This window comes from Phodopus roborovskii, unplaced genomic scaffold, assembly GCF_943737965.1.
Source record: "Phodopus roborovskii unplaced genomic scaffold, PHOROB, whole genome shotgun sequence".
Lineage (NCBI taxonomy): Eukaryota > Metazoa > Chordata > Mammalia > Rodentia > Cricetidae > Phodopus > Phodopus roborovskii.
The window spans coordinates 9,383,704-9,402,451 of record NW_026126588.1 but is presented as its reverse complement, the minus strand read 5'-3'; the positions used below and the strand labels follow the sequence as shown (position 1 = coordinate 9,402,451).

The following is an 18,748-nucleotide window of genomic DNA, read 5'->3' as shown; positions in this document are numbered from 1 at the left end:
ACACACCCAGCAAGGTGTGACTATCAGAGATCCATGCACCATTTAGTTGTAGAGGGCAAGAGCTACGTCTTGTTCATCTTTGTGCCTTTACCTCCCAGCTGTGTGTTCTTCAAATGACACTGCCTGCTCACATCCAGTTCACTGCATTAGATATGCAGAGTAGGCTTGGGGCATCCCAATGATGACCAGAGAAAGGAGGAACTGTGATGGGAGATGTCATTCTGTAAATACGTTTCTCTTATTGGTTAATGAATAAAGCCCTGTTGGCCAATAGGAAAGCAAGATAGGCGGGACTAAGAGATTGGGAGGAGAGAGGAGGAAGTAGGGAGGAGATTCAAGATGTAGTGGGGAGAGAGAAGAATGCCAGGCCCTCTCTCCGGTAAGCCAAGACCACGTGGAACTACTTAGATTAATAGAAATGGGTTAATGTTTAAGGCAGAGCTGGCCAATAAGAAATGCTAGTAACAGGCCAACAGAATTATATCTAATACAGCGTCTCTGTGTGTTATTTGGGGCTGGCCAGGCTGTGGGACCAGGCCGGCGGAAAAACAGCTAGTAACAAAATGATGCCGGCAACAGAACTGCTTAAGAAAGCAAGGATAACAAGATGTACTCAGAGATACCATCTCAGGTTTACCTTCACCTCTGAGGTTTTCCCCTCTCTGTCTCCAACTTTAATTATGAAAATGACATCTGTCTCCAAAGAACTGAAAGGAAATAAACATAGAAAAGGGACATCACTCACACCTAGTCTTCCTTAGAGTGAACTTGGCACAGGTGTTTTCAGAGGCACTTACAGTGGTGTCCCAGAAACAGAAAACTAAGGCTTCTGTTGTTCTGCTGTTTATAACAGAGTCTTGCTACGTTGCCTACACTGGCCTAAAACTCCTGACTCATAAAGCCTTCTGCTCAGTCTCCCGAGTAGCAATGACTATAAAGAGGAACCTTGGTGCTCAGTCCAAAATTGTTATGCTCTTTTAGATACTAGCCATATTTCCCTTCCTATTGTGTTGAAGATCCTAAAATGTAGTAACATGCATGCTACGGTATGTATAGTTAAAAGGCAGAAAAGGCAACATACAAATTGGAATAAATGCCATAGAGAACTTAATGCAATGCTTTATCAACTAAGTAAGGAGGATCTTCAGTAAGGAGAAACAAGTATAATTCAGTTTGGACGGTATTTACCTCAAGATAGACACAACACAACAGAGGCCCTGTACCCAAGCTGCAGCCAGCTGAAGCCTGCTACCTTGTGCTGCAGTCTGCATTCCACTACCCTTGGGAGGAAAAGAGAAACTGCTGAAGACCCCACTCTGCCTTCTCACCCCTCCAGCACTGCTACCACGGGAGGTTAGGACAGTAAAGTAGAAGCCAGGCAGGCCTGGGTGGGAGCATGCTTTGTACTGAGTGGTTGAGTGTCACTCTAAGACCTTTGTACTTCTGCCCCCCAAATCGCATAAGGCAGCAGAGAACACCTCTCCCAGTGCTATTAAAGCTAAGACATAATGCGTTATGCATGCAAGTGTGACGTGTGTGCTTGTTCATGTGGACAGTGTATATAGGTGAACACACAGAGATGAGCATGTATAGTTGGAGGCCAGGGCTTGACACTGGGTGTGTCCCTCAATTGATTGCCTGCTTATTTTTTGAGTCACTGAACCTGAGGCTCGCTGACTTGACTAGGCTGGCTGACTAGTGAGCTCCAGATATATATACACATTGATGTGCCTGAGTTCTTCCGTGAATACTGAGAATCTAGACTCAGGTCAGCAGCTGGCCAGCTGAGATATTTTCCTAGCCACAACCACATTTCCTTTACTTTCTACTAAATAATTTTGCCTAACTACTGTTTTTAAGACAAAAGGAAAGGGAAGGGGAGAGGAGGGGAGGGGAGGGGAGGGGAGAAGAGAGGAAAGGAAAGGAACAAACACATTGCCAAACGTGATGACACAGCCTTTAATCCCAGCTCTTGGAAGGCAGAGGCAGAAGGATCCCTGCATGTTTGAAAACAGCCTGATCTACCAAATGAGTCTCTGGGACAGTCAGGGATGTTAAACAGAGAAAATCTGTCTTGGAAAAAAAAAAGAAAAAGGAAAAGGAAGGGAAAAAAGAGTAGAAAGAAACAAACACAAACCCCCTTTTCTGAATAAAGAAATTGGTAGAGAAAAACATGATGAAAAGAGCTGGAATGCTGTAATTGGGTTATGATTAATTTGAGGTTACGAGTGCAATTAGAAGATAGGGTTTGAGCTTTTGAAACTGCTAAGCAATTTGAACTCAATGAAATAACCTATCACTTCAGATAGGTAACGGATATTTTCTTTTTAAATTCTTCATCTTTCCACTTTTAACCAAGGGACTATAAATATTGGTTTTTAGAACAGAGATCAATCCCCTGCCTGGAGCCCATGACTGTGATAATAGGAATCAGTGATCTATTTAATAGTTGGAAAACACCAACAGGTTTAACATTTACCAGCAAGGAGGCTGCACAGATTAATTAAAATGTCACACTCCTTTGCTTTTAGCAGGCACTTTATGACACTATTGCAGTAACTGATTATCAAACCAAATGAGCTGCTGGTGGCATCATGAAAGTGACTGAAGAAATATTATTTTAAAATCTGGGGCTCAGCTGGGAGGCGGTGGCACACCCCTTTAGTCTCAGCACTTGGGAGGCAGAGGCAGGCAGATCTCTGTGAGTCTGAGGCAGCCGGGTCTAAAAAGCAAGTTCCAGGATAGGCTCCAAAGCTACAGAGAAACCCTGTCTTGAAAAAAATCTGGGGCTCATGCTAACGGAGGCATTATAATGAGTGATCTCTAATAATGGTGATTAAAATAAAAGAAAATTGGCTAGCTAATCCAACACTGTAATGCAGAAATAGTTTATGAAATTTCTCACAAATTTCAAAACTAGTATGTATTACTTTGGAACCGAGATTTGCAAATATATTTGCATCTTACAGATTCATACCATTAGCAGGTAAAGATAATTGCAACCAAGCTTGACAACCTGAACTTGAACCCTGGGACCTATATGGTAGAAAAAGAGAATGGACCTCTCTGCAGGTTTTCCTCTGACTCAATACATGTGCTGTGACATACATACATACATATATACATACATACATACATGCATGCATGCATGCATGCATGCATAAGAGAAAGGGAGGGAAGAGAGAGGGAGGGAAGGAGGGAGAGAGGGAGGAAGATGTAATTACTGTTTTTTAATTCCCCAACTTAAAAACAGACTAACAGATTGGAATAAAAATCAGGATCCAGGCCAGGTGGTGGTGGCTCATGTCTTTAATCCCAGGACTCAGGAGGCAGAGGCAGGCAGATCTCTGTGAGTTCAAGGCCAGCCTGGCCTAGAGTTCCAGGACAGCTAGAGCTGTTGCACAGAGAAACCCTGTCTTGAAAGAAAGAAAGAAAGAAAGAAAGAAAGAAAGAAAGAAAGAAAGAAAGAAAGAAAGAAAGACTCCAAGAGAACATTGCAGTTCTAAACTCTTAATGTGGGAAGGGAGCTAAGAAGGATGTGTATTTGTTTGTCTCAGTGTGTGTGCACACATGTGCATGTGAGTGCATGTGAAGGTTAGAGGTCAACACCAAATGTTTTCCTCAAATTCCACTTGTTTTTTGTTGTTGTTTTGTTTTGGGGGTTTTGGGTTTTTTTTGTTTTGTTTTTTTGAGGTGGGACTTCTCACTAATCCGAAGCTCACCAATTTGGCTGTGATGGCTTACCAGTAATGGCAGAAATCTCCTGTCTCCACCTGCCCAGTGCTGGGTTTACAGGTGTATGGCACCACAGCTGGCTTTTTGCACAGATGTCAGCAGTGAGAACTCAGGTTTTCATGTTGCATGGCAAACATCATTTCCCAGGATGGTTTTTTCTTTTCTTTCTTTCTTTCTTTCTTTCTTTTTTTTTTTTTTTTTTTTTTTTTTTGAGACAGGGTTTCTCTGTACTGCTTTGGAGGTTGTCCTGGAACTCTCTCTGTATACCAGGCTGGCCTCGAACTCACAGAGACCCCCGTCTGCCTCTGGCTCCCAAGTGCTGAGATTAAAGGCGTGTGCCACCAATGCCCGGTGGATGTTCTACTTTTTAAGAGCCATTGCCCCTACATCTTATGGTATCCTGGATATCTAAGTTCACATAGAATTGCATTTGACTGTGGTTTTAATTAGACATTCCAATGGCTACTAAAGAGATGTAACACTAAATGCTTAGCTTCTATTTTATCATATGGTGCTATGCTGAAGGTGTGTCTCATATGAAATGGTCTCATAATGCCCTCTTTAACCTCTGTCTTTTACATTGCATTACTGTAGAAGCATAGAATACTGATACATGATTTTTGCTTCCTAGAGTTTCATATATATGTACACATATTTCAAAATTGGGAGTAGAATCTAGATATTTACACATGCTAAGCAAGTCTCCCACCAGTGAGCTGTACTTCTGCCTTGCTTTGGCCTTCTTTGTTCTGAGATAAGAAACTAAATTTTCCAAGATGGCCATGTAACCCAGGCAAGCCATGAACTTGTGATCCTCTTGTCTTGGCCTCTACAGTAACTGAGACTACAATTTGCTGGTAAATGTATTGGTAACTTACTTTGACAAAGTTGTGAGAAATAATATTTACTATGTACTTACACAGAATTATGAAATTTCATGTGGCAAAACGGAAGTTTAAGGAAACATTGCGTCCGTATGATGTAAAAGATGTCATTGAACAATATTCTGCTGGTCATCTGGACATGCTGTGTAGAATTAAAAGCCTTCAAACACGGTGAGCGATGGGTATGGAAACTGTCTGGGACTTCCTACAATACACAAAACCTCAATTCTGTATTTCTGACTTATTTTTGGTAGGCAACTGGGAGGTTGCTTTGTAACATACATTGTATTCTTCTATTCATTCTTCTTTTCATGTGTAAATCAAACATTAACGCCCTCCACATATCTCCTGTCCCTTTTCTGGAAAAGGGAGAGAATGTCAATGGTGCTTCATAGGGTTGACATGACCACTTGACCAGTCAGCATAGTCTGTAACATGTAGTTAGTCACCTTGGCACGGGCACTTGGTAAATACTAATGATGGCCTAGCCATGTAGCTCAGTAGAACATGTCACAAAAGAACATAGCTTTTCTCGCCTGTTTATCATCCACATATCAGGTATAAAACAAATCCTCATTGACTCTGTTCTATCAGTGTAAAGTAATCATAATTATGTTTTCGTGGTTTTTATGGTTGAATTCAGAACTGACTGGTCCAAAGTAGAAACATGTTACTTTGCTTGCACATTTTTCCTCTGGCAGTCCCTTCGTAATTGACTCCATCATGGACCAGCAGGATGAAAAAAAATTATCTTATGTAATCTTGTGTTAAGAAAACAATCAGGGGTAGGAGAGGTGACTGGGCAGTTAAGAGCATTTGATGCTCTTCCAGAGGCCCTGAGTTCGGATCCCGGCACCCATGTCAGATGGCTTACGACTGCCTGTCACTCCAGTTCCAGGGACTCTGGCCCCTGTCCAAAGGTGCCTGCACACATGTGGCAGACACACAGACACATTCACACACAATGAATAAATAAATAATACAAATGACACTATTCTAAAAAGAAAGACAACCCGATCAATTGGCACACATGTCACCTTGTTTCACCTTTTACACATCTGACACTGCCTTTCGTTCCTTCTTGGAGCACTTCACTTTTGCCTAACGTATCAGCTCTCAGCCTGAGTCTCTCCCCCTCTGAGGGTCGAATGACCCTTTCGCAGGGGTCGCCTAAAACAATTGGAAATATCAGACATTTACATTGCAGTTCATAACCGTGGCAGGATTACAATTTTGAAGTAGCAACGAAAAGGATTTTATGGTTGGGGGTTGCCACAACATGAAGAACCCTATTAAGAGGTTGCAGCCTAGGGAGGTTGATCACAGTAGCTCTGGTGTAATCTGTATGTTTAGTGCCTATAACGGGGTATCTTCTTTGTCTGGCAGTGTTGATCAAATCCTTGGAAAGGGGCAAATCGCGTCTGATAAAAAGAGCCGAGAGAAAATAACAGCAGAACATGAGTCGACCGATGATGTCAGCATGCTCGGCCGGGTTGTCAAAGTTGAAAAGCAGGTATAGCTCTACCAGAGTTAATGTTCAGCCCTGATTTGTTCATCAAAATTGAGTGCATGCAACCTAAGCACTAACATTACTCCTTTTCCATTTTGTTTTGTGGGTATGAATGTTTTGCCTGCATGTATGTCTGTCACCACTTGCTTGGTGCCTAAAGAGGTCACAAGAGGCTGCTGGGTGTTCTGCAACTGGGTGGTGAGTAGCTGGGAGCTGCTGTGTAGATGTTGGGAATCGAGCCCAGATCCTCTAAGAGAACAAGAGCTACCTACCGTCTCTCTCCAGTCCCTAAAGCTAACCTTTGTTTGTTTTCGTTTTTGTGTTTTTGAGACAGAATCTCCCTACAGGACTCTGGCTGTCCTGGAACTCACGATGTAGACCAGGCTGGCCTTGAACTCAGAGATCTGCCTGCCTCTGCCTCCCAAGCACAGGTGTGCCCCACCCTGTCTGGTCTCCTAAAGTTAATCCTAACGATTGGCACATGTTAAAGGAGTAAAGAGGGGGCAGGTTGAAATGAAAGTGCCCTCGTGTGTAGATAATGTCCTCTAAAACACCTTTGCATCCCCACTGAAGGAAACGTTTACCTTATCCATTAACACTTAACCTGAAACCAACTGTAGAGTTTCAACAGTAAAATAGCAAACATCTGTTTGTCAGGTGTGTTTTTATTTAATTTCATTATGTTCCTTTTAGTTTCTTTCATTTAAAATAAGATTTAAAACCTCACCAGAGTTGTAACAAAACTAACTGGGACTGTTCTTCTCAAAGAATGTTCCCAATGGAGTTGTAAATGTTACAAGTATTTATCTGAAAGCATTCATTAATCTTTTGTTTATCCATGGGGTTTGGGGATGAGGTCTCACTATGTAACCCTGGCTGAAACTCACTCTGTAGATCAAGCTGGCCTCGAACTCACAGAGATCTGCCTGTCTTTGCCTCCCAAGTGCAGGGATTAAAGGTGTGGTCCACCACCGCCCTGCTAGGCCTTGAACTCTTAGAGATTAGGGGCAGGTACAACCACACCTGGCTTTTAATTTAAATTAAAAGTCTCTTAGACTGACGCTTACATTTCTTAATTTCATTATAGAATATGTTCTTACTAATATTCACTAGCATTCCAGAAAGGAAATCAACCAGTATAGCTAGGAAAAACATGCTGATTGAAAATCATCTGAAACTGCATTTTAATGATGATTTAATGGTATGATCAAAAAAAAAAAAAAAAAAAAAAAAAAACAAATTTTGAAGAGTGGAAGCCCAAAGGCGGGCACACAAATGGGAAAGTAACCCTCCTCTGGCCCTGTCACCACCAGAGTGAGACCCAATAACCGAACTGCATTGACCCTCATAGCATTTCGATTACTTGGTCAATAAAATCTTATTTCACCTCTTAAATCCCAAGAGGATTTAAGAGTTCTTCCTAAGAGCGTGTCCTCGTGTTTAACCGTTTCCTCCATCTTCAGGTCCAGTCCATCGAATCGAAGTTAGACTGCCTGCTGGACATCTACCAACAGGTCCTTCGTAAAGGCTCTGCCTCGGCCCTCACTTTGGCATCATTCCAGATCCCACCCTTTGAATGTGAACAGACATCCGACTATCAAAGTCCTGTGGATAGCAAGGACCTGTCCAGTTCCGCGCAAAACAGCGGCTGCTTAACAAGGTCAGCCAGTGCCAACATCTCAAGAGGCCTGCAGTTCATTTTAACGCCAAATGAGTTCAGTGCTCAGACTTTCTATGCGCTCAGCCCTACTATGCACAGCCAAGCAACACAGGTGCCAATGAGTCAGAACGATGGCTCCTCCATGGCGGCCACCAATAACCTTGCAAACCAAATAAGCGCAGCACCCAAGCCAGCAGCCCCAACAACTCTACAGATCCCACCCCCTCTCCCAGCCATCAAGCACCTGTCCAGACCGGAGACCCTGCACCCAAACCCCACTGGCTTACAGGAAAGTATTTCCGACGTCACCGCCTGCCTTGTTGCCTCCAAGGAAAATGTTCAGTTTGCACAGTCAAATCTGACCAAGGATCGTTCCCTGAGGAAAAGTTTTGACATGGGAGGAGAAACTCTGTTGTCTGTCCGCCCCATGGTACCCAAGGATTTGGGCAAGTCTTTGTCTGTACAAAACCTGATCAGATCGACAGAGGAACTGAACTTGCAGTTTTCAGGCAGTGAGTCAAGCGGCTCCAGAGGCAGCCAAGATTTTTACCCCAAGTGGAGAGAATCCAAATTGTTTATCACTGATGAAGAACTGGGTGCCGAGGAGGCAGAAACAGATACTTTCGATGTCACCCCACAGCCTGCAGGGGAAGCTGCTTTTACATCAGACTCTCTAAGGACTGGAAGGTCGCGGTCATCTCAGAACATTTGTAAGACAGGAGACAGTACGGAAGCCCTCAGTTTGCCTCATGTCAAACTGAACTAAGTTCTTGTTTTCTTTCTAGGCATAGCTGTTCTTTTAGCCATACATATCACTGCATGAACTATTCTGAAAGCCCTTCTAAAAAGTCGAAATCGCAAGAATCAGGAAGAACGCGAACGGCAACTTATAAGCCCGTTATCTTTTAATTGCATGAAAATGCATGTTTAGGGATGGCAGAAATTCCAAGGTGCATCAACAATAACCCGTGCATTTAGTAATGTACCTTGAGTCTAAAATCCCAAGCAAACAGTTGTTGCTGATGCTATGGGGTGTGTGAAGATGTTGGGAGTAGTTCAATTGCAAGAATTGATGCTGTATTTTGAAATTGTGAGAGTAAACACCTTCAAATTTCAGGCATTTCTGCTTTTATGACTAGATGCAAAGTACATTTTCAAAATTAGACCATAATGTATGTTTAGACACAATGGCTATCAACAGCTGCTAATAACACAACAAGTAAAGCAGAATTTGGAATATAACAGAAATGGCTGCTTATTTCAAGATATCTTTGCCAACCCATTCCTCCTCAGCCATTTTTTTAAACGTAATTTGAATGTCAATCTGTGTGCTTTCGGTGACTTTGCGCTGTGGCAAGCGACTTTGCCCATCCTTGTCATGATGTCCTTCAGGCTGAGAATGTTTTCTAATCAGAAAATGGGCAGATACTGCTATTCAGGGCCAGTGGGGCAGGAGACTCGCTCTCCCCTTGACATCTTCAACTTCATGAAAATAGCCTCTGATGGAGGAGGCTGTTCTGTAAATGGTCAATCTCTTTACAAGTGTATGAGCTACTGATAGGTTTAACAGCCTTTGCCGCTGGGCTGGTCTCTCCGTGAGAACACAGCAACAGGTTTGCCCATCCTGCCCACTCAAATGGCCAGTGTGACCAGCTATTCTCATTCAGTGGCCATGCAGGTAGGGCCCAAGGAAGGGGATATCTACATGAGACTGAGTAAGGAAGACTGGAAAAGACTGTACAAGCATTACCACTAGCGGATGGCATTAAAGGAAATGACTTCCTGCCCCCAAAGGGTAGTGAGGAGAGAAGCCAAAATGAAATAACTAGATTTTTTTTAGAAAATAAATATTGCTAGGAAGCTCAACTACCTAAACATCCCTTATTCTTGTATGACAGAGAGTTTTGCAAGCTATTTATTTTTAATAAGCCCTGAATGCCTTTTTGCTATTATGTAGTACATTTTGCACATGAAAGACTAAAGCTAAACTTCCTTTACTTTTATACTATAGTGAACATTTTTCTATTCTTCCCAACAATATTATCCCAAATGTGAAATTATTGGCTCGGTTTCCATGTTATGAACATTAGTAATTATAAACCAGATATCATTGGCTGTGTCTGCAGATCAAAACCCCTTAGCAATATATTGTGACAGCAAAGAAACAAATAAGACAAGCAATATTGACTGCTTGTTAGAATTCAGCCAAGCACCTGTAATCACAGTGCTGGCATACCCAGACAAGGGATCACGAGTTCAAGGCTAGCCTGGATGATACAGCAAGACAGTGTCTCAGAAACAGAGAGAGAACTAAATATCTTGGACCATCAGGTATTGACAAAGTAATAACATTCAAATAGGCTTAGAGAGCCCTAGCTTGTGTGCGTACTTGTAATCCCACTATTTGAGAGGTTGAGGCAGGAGGTTTAGAAATTTCAAGCCAGCCTTTGCTATGTGAAGCCTAATCTCAAGAAATTAAAAAGGAAGGAAGGAATGAGGGACGGAGGGAGGGAGGAAGGGAGGGAAAGATAGACCAATAAATCTGAGAGAAGTTAGCTAGACATGAATCACAGAAAAATTCATGAAAGAAGACATTTTCTCTTAACAACTATTAGCACTGGGGGTGGGGGTGTGTGTGCTTTTTTTTTCAGTACCCAGGCCAAATGAGCAGGATCTGGGGATATCAGGTGATAGAAGGAAGACCTCCAAATACGCCAGCCCCTCCCAAGCCTCTGCCGCAGCAGAATGCTCTTGCCACTGAGTCGCCCTTCCTTTGCATCCCCTTAACTGTTTGGTGATTCCTCACAATGTGCTTTGGAACTTCACCAGGCCTTAAGCTGTTGCCACCCCCAAGCAAACCAATTCTCTCTTCCTCAATGCGCTTCCCACCCTCACTTTTGGAAAACGGTGGAAATGTTTAAAAGTCTTCCTTACTTTCGCCCCTCTAGGATGCATGCAGGGTGTGGTGGTGCACACCTTTAATCCCAGGGCTGGAGAGGCAGAAGCAGGTATATCTTTGTGAGTTCAAGGCTAACCTGTCTACAAAGTATGCTTCAGGCCAGTCAGGGCTACACAGAGACCCTAATCTCAAGGAAGGGAGGGAGGGAGGGAGGGAGGAAGGAAGGAAGAAAGGAAGGAAGGAAGGAAGGGAGAAGGGAGGAAGGAAAGACTTGATTATAGAATCTAATACAGTCTCCTAGAGCTAGCATTCAGGATCTTTTGGCCTATGAAAACACTTACAAAGTCTGTGTTTTACATCCTATTGAAAAAAAACATTTGTTAAGTCTTTGAAGCTACTCTCTTCATTTTCCAAATACAATGCTAGTCAATTATTAATGTAATTTTTCATTTGCCGATGTCTCCAAGCAACCTGAAGTAACAATGTACCCTCCAAAGGACTTACCCGTATGTATACACATAAAACACATTCCTCCATTGAGCAAGAGCCAGAGATACCTACCTGGCACTCATTAAAGTTCCCTGCAAATAATGGCTGAGGAAGGAGCTGACAGCTTCTAGACAGCACTGAAACTGTCTGTCTCAGGTTGAACCCCACTGGCAGCAAGAATTATGAATGTATTGGGGACCCCTTCTCAGGCCTCCTCAGGTCTCAAATGCAGTACAGTTCCTCTAACACAGCGGAAGACTGAAGAATTAGAGACAAAGCCAGAACACATCATTGCAGTCTTAAGCAAAATGTGAAAAACAATTATGCATTGAAGCCATGACCATTTTGTGTCTATTTTATTCTAGCACAAAAACTCTTGGATGTTGCAAAATAGGTTTTTTTTTTTTTTTTTTTTTTTTTTTTTTTTTTTGGCATGTAAACTTCAGGGTTATATCTACTGTGCCATTCTCTGGGGGAATGGAGGAGGGGGTCTCCCATTTACTCTTAACTGAGACCCATTGCTCCACCCCATAGGGTGTCCGGGAGTACAGCTCAGCTGAGCACACTGAGTAGCCTTGTGCTTTCTCAGCTCAAGCCCAACTGCCTTTTGCAATGCACAGGGTTGATCAAGCAAAGATGTGCAGCAGTCATCCTTGTAGGAGGCTAACTAAAAGCTATTGCCATGTCTAATCTAAGTGTTTGCATTTTGTTCAACCAAATTAATATCTGTGGATGGCAAGGTCATTTAAATTAAGATGCTTTGCTGGGGTTTCTGAGTCTCTAATAATTTCTTGTTCTTAGGTGCCTTTCTGACCTCTCGTTGGCTCAGTTTTGTCTGGAAGGTTCTCAATCTGAAAGTCAAACAAGTCTAATAGAGGAGTCGAGGCACAGACTAACTAAATATCATACCCGTTTCCAGATCAAAAATCATAAATGATGAAACCCAGACGAGCAGATCATTCAATCAGATCAAGGAAATATCATAAATGCTAATTCCCCAGAACCTGATTTTTTTTTTGCCTTAAATGACATGGTTGTGTTTTGTAAGAAAATTTAATTTAATATAATTATGTGCATTTAAGAGAGCAGTTTTAAAGTCATGTAGAAAAACAACACAATTGTCTGTTTCCTGAAAACAACGGAATCAGGAATACCATACCCATTTCAAGCTATCGTTAAAATGTGATTTCCTTTGCTCTCTTTTACTGAGATATTTGTTTTAAACTAAAACATTAAAAAGATGTCTATAAACAGCGAGTGTGACTGTTTTTATCTAGACCAAACTGACTGACCCAACCATACACAGATGTTATGGTGAAGTATGTTTGTGACGCTGGTAAAGAAGGTGTAGCATTTGGGAATGTAGATTTTCATCTTCTCAAAGATAATAATAAGAAAACCGTATTTTTTTCTGAGGATTCAACTCAGGTCCCCGACCATGTGATCCCCAAGCCAAGAAGAACATCATTTGACATGGATCATAACTCAAACACCAGTCTGTGTGGTTGCTATGTTAACTACAAATTGAATAGCCCTTATCTGCACTTCCTGGGAATAGAAGTGTTTTAGGTTGCATATTAATGTTGATTTCAGATATTCAAAAATACAGGGCTGAAGAGATGACTGGGCTCACAACCAAAACTATAAGAGTATTTGAAAATACATAATATACTTTAGGGATGGGATCCAAGTCTAAACACAAAAAAAAAAAAAAATTCATTGTGTCACACACACTGGAATCTAAATTCTTACAAATGCTAGGCCAGTACTTAGCCATGGAGCCCACCCCAGACATTTATATACTATTTTAATAATTTGCACCATAGAAGGAGGTATCATGGAATGGAATTTCCTATTTTTGGTGTTCTTGTCAGCACTCAAAAACCTCCGAGAGCCTTTGGGGATTTGGTCTTAGAGATTCCCAAGCTAGTATTAAAAAAGAGTTTGCTGACTGGGTGGTGGTGGCATACCCCTTTAATCCCAGCACTCAGCAGCAGAGGCAGGAGGATCTCTGTGAGTTTGAGATCAGCCTGGTCTACAAGTGCAAGGGTTTGCTGTACAAGTGACGAGAATCAAAGATACCCTGTGTACATCATATGGGTGAATGCACCCAGCTCTGAGTCACCGGGAATGTCTCTACCTAAAAAGAATGGTGTCCTTTGTTCCATGAGAAACTCCATCACAGGGCCTGAAGAAGTGGCTCAGCAGTTAAGAGTGCTTACTGCACTTTGAGAGGACCCAGAACCACTTCCCAGCACCCACCATTGAGCATCTCACAACCTCCTGTAACTCTAGCTCCAGAGAATAGGACATATTATTCCAGCCTCCAAGGGCACACACAAACTCAAGGAGAAGCACACACATGAAATTTAATAACAAGTAAATCTTTTTATTTATGCGCACTGATGTTTTGCCTGCATGTACATCTGTGTGAGGGTGCCAGGTCCCCTAGAACTAGAGTTGCAGACAGTTGTGAGCTGCCATGTGGGTGCTGGAAACTGAATCTGGGTCCTCTGGAAGAACAGCCAGTGCTCTTACCCGCTGAGCAATCTCTCCAGCCCCACAAATAAATCTTTTAAAAGATAAAATAAAAACTAGAGCCAGCTATGGTGGCTCATACCTGTAGTCCTGGTTTTTTGGAAACTGAGACAAGAAGTTTGCGATGAGTCAGGCCAGCCTGAGGCTCCAGAAGAAAAAAAAAAAAAAAAAAAAAGACAGACACCTCAAAAACCAATCGATATATACGATACACCTCAGACTGGATTTCACAGACCTGAACTGCAGCCTGGAGATGATTTGCTGATGGTTGATGTGAACTAAAAATTACCTGTTATGCATTTTTTTTTTTTTTAGACAAGGTCTATGTAGCCCTGGCAGTCTTGGAATTCTCTCCAGCCAGGCTGGCCTCAAACTCAGACCAGCCTGCCTCTGCCTCCAAGTACTGGGATTAAAAGTGTGCACCACTACACTTGGCTTCCTTTTAGAGATTATAGCATGATTATATCACTTTACACCCCTCCTTGATCTTTCAAATTCATGGCTTTTTCTATTAGCTGTCCTACATGCATACATGTACATACATAGATATCCCTAAATAACCAGTCTGTTTTTTCTCTACCTCCTAAGCCCAAATATGTGAAGTTATCAAATAAAAACTCAATGAAATTCCCCTTTGAGAAGTCAGGTTGCTTTCTTCTAGCCAGACTCACAAGTGTTTTCTACTATGAAACCAACCTAATTTCTGTTCAGCAGTTGGCAGTGTGAACTAAATTAGCTCCAAAAGACGTTCCAAATTCAACCATTTTCTGAAATTTCTCCCATTCCACTCTGGTCCAAGTCATAATACCTCTCTCCTAGCTTAAAGCAATGGAGTCCTTCCTTTTAAGATGTGGGCTTCTTAAGAGCAGTATGGAGAAGAAATTCAGGAAGGAAACTCTCGGCCAGCTGTATGCTGGGTGGAGATTAATAGAAGGATAACACTATTCTGAATGGGAGTCAGGAACCCAACTCATTCATGGGTCCCCAAAATCACTTTCCAAGCCCACCCTCGGAACAGCTGGCAGTCGGATAACTGGGGCAGCTCATTTTTAAACCAGGCTCAGTGAGCTGACTGCCTTGCCTACTTCAACAAATACATCTCCATCTGGACTCTGCATCCACTCTTCTCTACTGGCTTGCAGTTTAAGGATAGAGACTCCCTGAGAAGGAGGGTCTGCAGAACCTGTGTTTCTGGCTGCAGGGCACAGAGAGTAGCTTACCAGCTTTTTCATCTTTAAAAAACTGTATATTGTTCCACAACCCCTTCTTTGGGCTAGGATTTTTAGGAGACAATAAAGTCTACTCAGACCTAAATGCACAGCTTGCTGAGATACTGGTTTGGTAATTTATCCAAAGGAAATAAATGAGCACGAAAGGCCTTTCCCATGAGGTAGTTTATTAGATGTTTTCCATCACAGCACCATCTTCGGTTAGAAGACTTCCCCGAGACATATGCACCAGTCCCTTTAGTATCTCCCATGCTTTTATCAAACATCGGTGAAAATTCTCCCATCATCCATCCTGGTTTGCCACTGCAGAGCAGTCCTAAGTGGTCCCTTTCATCCTGGTAGGTCGAGACAGGCCCCAGATATATGACCGCACCCTGAATGTGTTATCCAAGTCTGCTCTGGTCAGAGGTTGGTTCCGGACACGCTGCAACATTTCTTGGCCTGGGGAAGGAGTGTATACCAGTGGTGAATTGAGGCTCCAGACAGGAACCAAGGCTTCTTTAGGAACATGAGAGGGCAAGACCATCCCAGGCCTTCCCAGGCGATCTAGTCATACCTCCCTATGGTCTTGGGAACTTCATACAATAAAAATCGCTACAACCTAAATCTGTTTCCCTTGGAATGGCTTTTGAGGGCATCTAGAGGCCCATTTTCCTAGGAGGCTCTATGAGAATTCATGGTGCTATACAACTATTTGACAGGCAATCAACCCCTCAACCCCAATTCCGTTAAAAGTCACCTACCTCGGGCCTGGTGGTTAGGTTCCTGGCTACCCACACTCCAAATCATATCCATCAGCCACTGCTTTGCTCTGAATGGTCCAACCACAGTTACTCGAGTCTGACCAGAGGCTGTAAACCACCCCTCCAGCTGAATGAGCGTGTTGCTATGTACTTCTATGGTTCTGAGGTTTAAGTCTCCATGGCCTGTGCACAGAAGAGATGACAAGAAGATATATAAGCCATTAGCATGTGTTGTATGCACTCAGGAGTCCCTGAGGTTGGTGATGCTAGGTAGCAGTTACCTCTAAGATTAAAACCTGGTTGGAATGAAGCTGTAAAGGCAAAGATGTTAAAGAAGGAAAAACAGTTCGTACCAGTCATTTGTGTACTCCTTTTAACCCCACATTCAGTGAGCAGAAACAGACAGATCCTTGTGAGTTCAAGACCAGCCTGGTCTACATAGCTAGTTCAAGGCCAGCCAGAGCTACAAAGAGAGGCACTATCTCAAAAATTGTTTAAGGACTGGGGTAGTTACACATTCCATCCTGCAGGAAAATCCCTAAAGACAGATGTACACAGCTTCTGGAAGCCTCTCAAAACTGACCAGATTCACTAGGCTCTTACTTCCCCAAGTGTACTTAATTAAGTTAGATAATGGCAACATACACCCTTAATCCCAGCACTCAGGAGGCAGAGGCAGGGGAGTTTGAGGCCAGCATGATCTACAGAGTCAGTTCCAGGACAGGCTCCAAAGCAATACAGAGAAACCCTGTCTTGGAAAGGGGGAGGGGGGGAGAAACACTTTCTCCAAAAACAAAAAGTATACAAACAGTAAAAGACTGACAGTCGCTCTGAGGTAGACTGCCGAGAACCCAATCCAAGCAGCCTGGAAGCCCCAGAGACCAACCAAGATGCCTGGAAGAGGCTCAGACCAGTTGAGCCACCAGAGAAAACCACCCACCAACATGTTGAGTTGCCTGCTGCCTGTTCAGTGTGCTCAAAGTCCCACCGCTTTTGTAACCTGTCACCCAGGCTGGGGTGGGCGTTAGTATGCAGCTATCTGAGTCTCCTCTGCTCCTATGAGTAACCCCTCAGTCCTCTTCCTAATAACACCAACAAATCACATTGTTTCGCCAAGTTCTCCTTATGGTTTCCTTACATTAGTTATTGGTTCCCTCTCTGGGGTGAGTAGATATTTGCTCATATCTCCCCAGGAATAGTGTCACATAAGTGGGAATCGGAGACAGGAAGAAGGTTGGAGAAAAACATGAAACAAAGAGAAAGATATAAGAAAAACCACCTACCAAATATGAGCTCCTCCTGACTCTCATCTATGTATAACACAAAGGGATTCTCAAAGTTCTCAGGCAACGTCCACCAGGCATTTTCATCAACACCGTTCACTTCCATTTTAAAAGTGCCTCCTACTTGAAGCCAAAACAAGTCCAAGCCACTGGCTGTAGAATGAAGTTGAACAGAAGGGCCCAGGTTCTGGTTTATATACTCATTCCAAAAGCCCAACCCTTGACCCACCTTAGGACAAGGGATGCACCCCTAAGACTCTATGAACCCAACTGATCAGCTGCTGGTTTAGTCTTTTACGTCAATTAGATCATCTTCAGTGGCCAGGAATTCAAATTGTCTAGGTAATATCAAAGATGCTTGAGGAATTCTCTTGAGCATGGACTAGAAAGTGAATGAGGGATGAATATGTAGGAGCAGGAAAGTCCTGGGTGGGTCCAACATCTGTTTGTTCGTTTGTTTGTTTGTTTGTTTGTTTGTTTGGAGACAAGGTCTCTCTACATAGCTCTGGCTGTCCTAGAACTTACTGCATAACATCAAGCTAGCCTCAAACTCACAGAGATCCACCCACCCTTCCTCCAAAGTGCTGGGATTAAAGGCGTATGCCACCAACCCTGCTGGTATGCCCTTGCTGCCTTTCTTATGAGATCGGTGGGTAAGTCTAGTCTACATCCCTAGCTCCAATAGAGTGGTGGCATTTATTGTTTATTCGATAATTTCACTTTTGGGGGTTTAGGAGGTAGAGAAAAAAAAAACAACCTGAGCTGGTTATTTAGGCACATACATGTGTATACGTATACATGTATGCATGTAAAGACAGCTGATGAAAAAAGGCCATGAATTTGAAAGAGGGGTTGAGAGAGAAAAGGGGGAAGAGGAAAATGGTGTAGTTACATTATACTCTCAAAATAAGAGACACAAAGCCAGGAAAGGAGGCACACACCTTTAATCCTAGCATTGTAGGGGCAGAGCAGGCAGATCTCTGAGTCCAGCCCCGAGAGTTTCAAGATGCAGGAAAGATATTTTCTCCTTCAGTGAAGTTTTATAACAACCATTAGCAAATCAACATTCTTCTCAGGGCCTCAATGCAGTTCTCAAAATTCCAGTCTGAATTTTGTGTTCTGTCAGCAGCTAGGTGTATGGAAGCTTGAAGCAACATTACAAAGATGACATACCTGCTCATACTGCAGCTTTCTCTAATGCTTGGTCATCTCTGGCAAGTTCCTGATTTCTCAGTGCTCAGATTTATGAGCCACAATTTAGCAATGGTAATCAACCTTGGCCAGGATAATTTCTTTTCTTATCTGGGTTGTTTGTTGTGTTTTGTTTCATTTAAGTCAGGGTCTCTCTGTGTAGCTCTGGCTGTCCAGGGTGTTGGGATTAAAGGTGTGTCTTCCCACCCATCCTGTTTTTTGTTTTGTTTTGTTTGTTTGTTTGTTTTTTGTTTTTTTGTTTTCCCAAACAGGGTTTCTCTGTGGCTTTGGAGGCTGTCCTGGAACTAGCTCTTGTAGCCCAGGCTGGTCGCTGGTCTCAAACTCTCAGAGATCTGCCTGCCTCTGCCTCCTAAGCACTGGGATTAAAGGCATGGACCACCAATGCCCAGCTTTTAAAGAAATGTTTGTGTTTGGTAGAAAACATTACACTATCTGTCTCTGTCATTTTGCCTAGCAACAGCAAGCTCTTGGGGAATATGTTGTCATTGTTCACTTTTTACTTTCCTTTCAGTTTTATTTTATTTTTCAGAGACATAGTTGGATTACCGAGGCTGTTTCTGAGGAGC

General features: G+C 42.8%; 1 protein-coding gene across 4 annotated transcripts in view; it reads left to right on the top strand.

Annotated features, from left to right (window-relative positions):
• The window catches only part of Kcnq5 (potassium voltage-gated channel subfamily Q member 5), a 491,008-nt gene extending 482,103 nt beyond the window's left edge, over positions 1-8,905 (top strand). For all 4 annotated transcript variants that reach the window (XM_051204391.1, XM_051204392.1, XM_051204394.1 and 1 more), the window contains 3 exons: positions 4,659-4,790; positions 6,006-6,132; positions 7,593-8,905. In XM_051204391.1, coding sequence (XP_051060348.1) covers positions 4,659-4,790; positions 6,006-6,132; positions 7,593-8,555 — 1,222 coding nt within the window. In that variant the 3' untranslated portion in view covers positions 8,556-8,905. The remainder of the gene's footprint in view (positions 1-4,658; positions 4,791-6,005; positions 6,133-7,592) is intronic.
• The last annotated feature ends 9,843 nt before the right edge of the window (positions 8,906-18,748 follow it).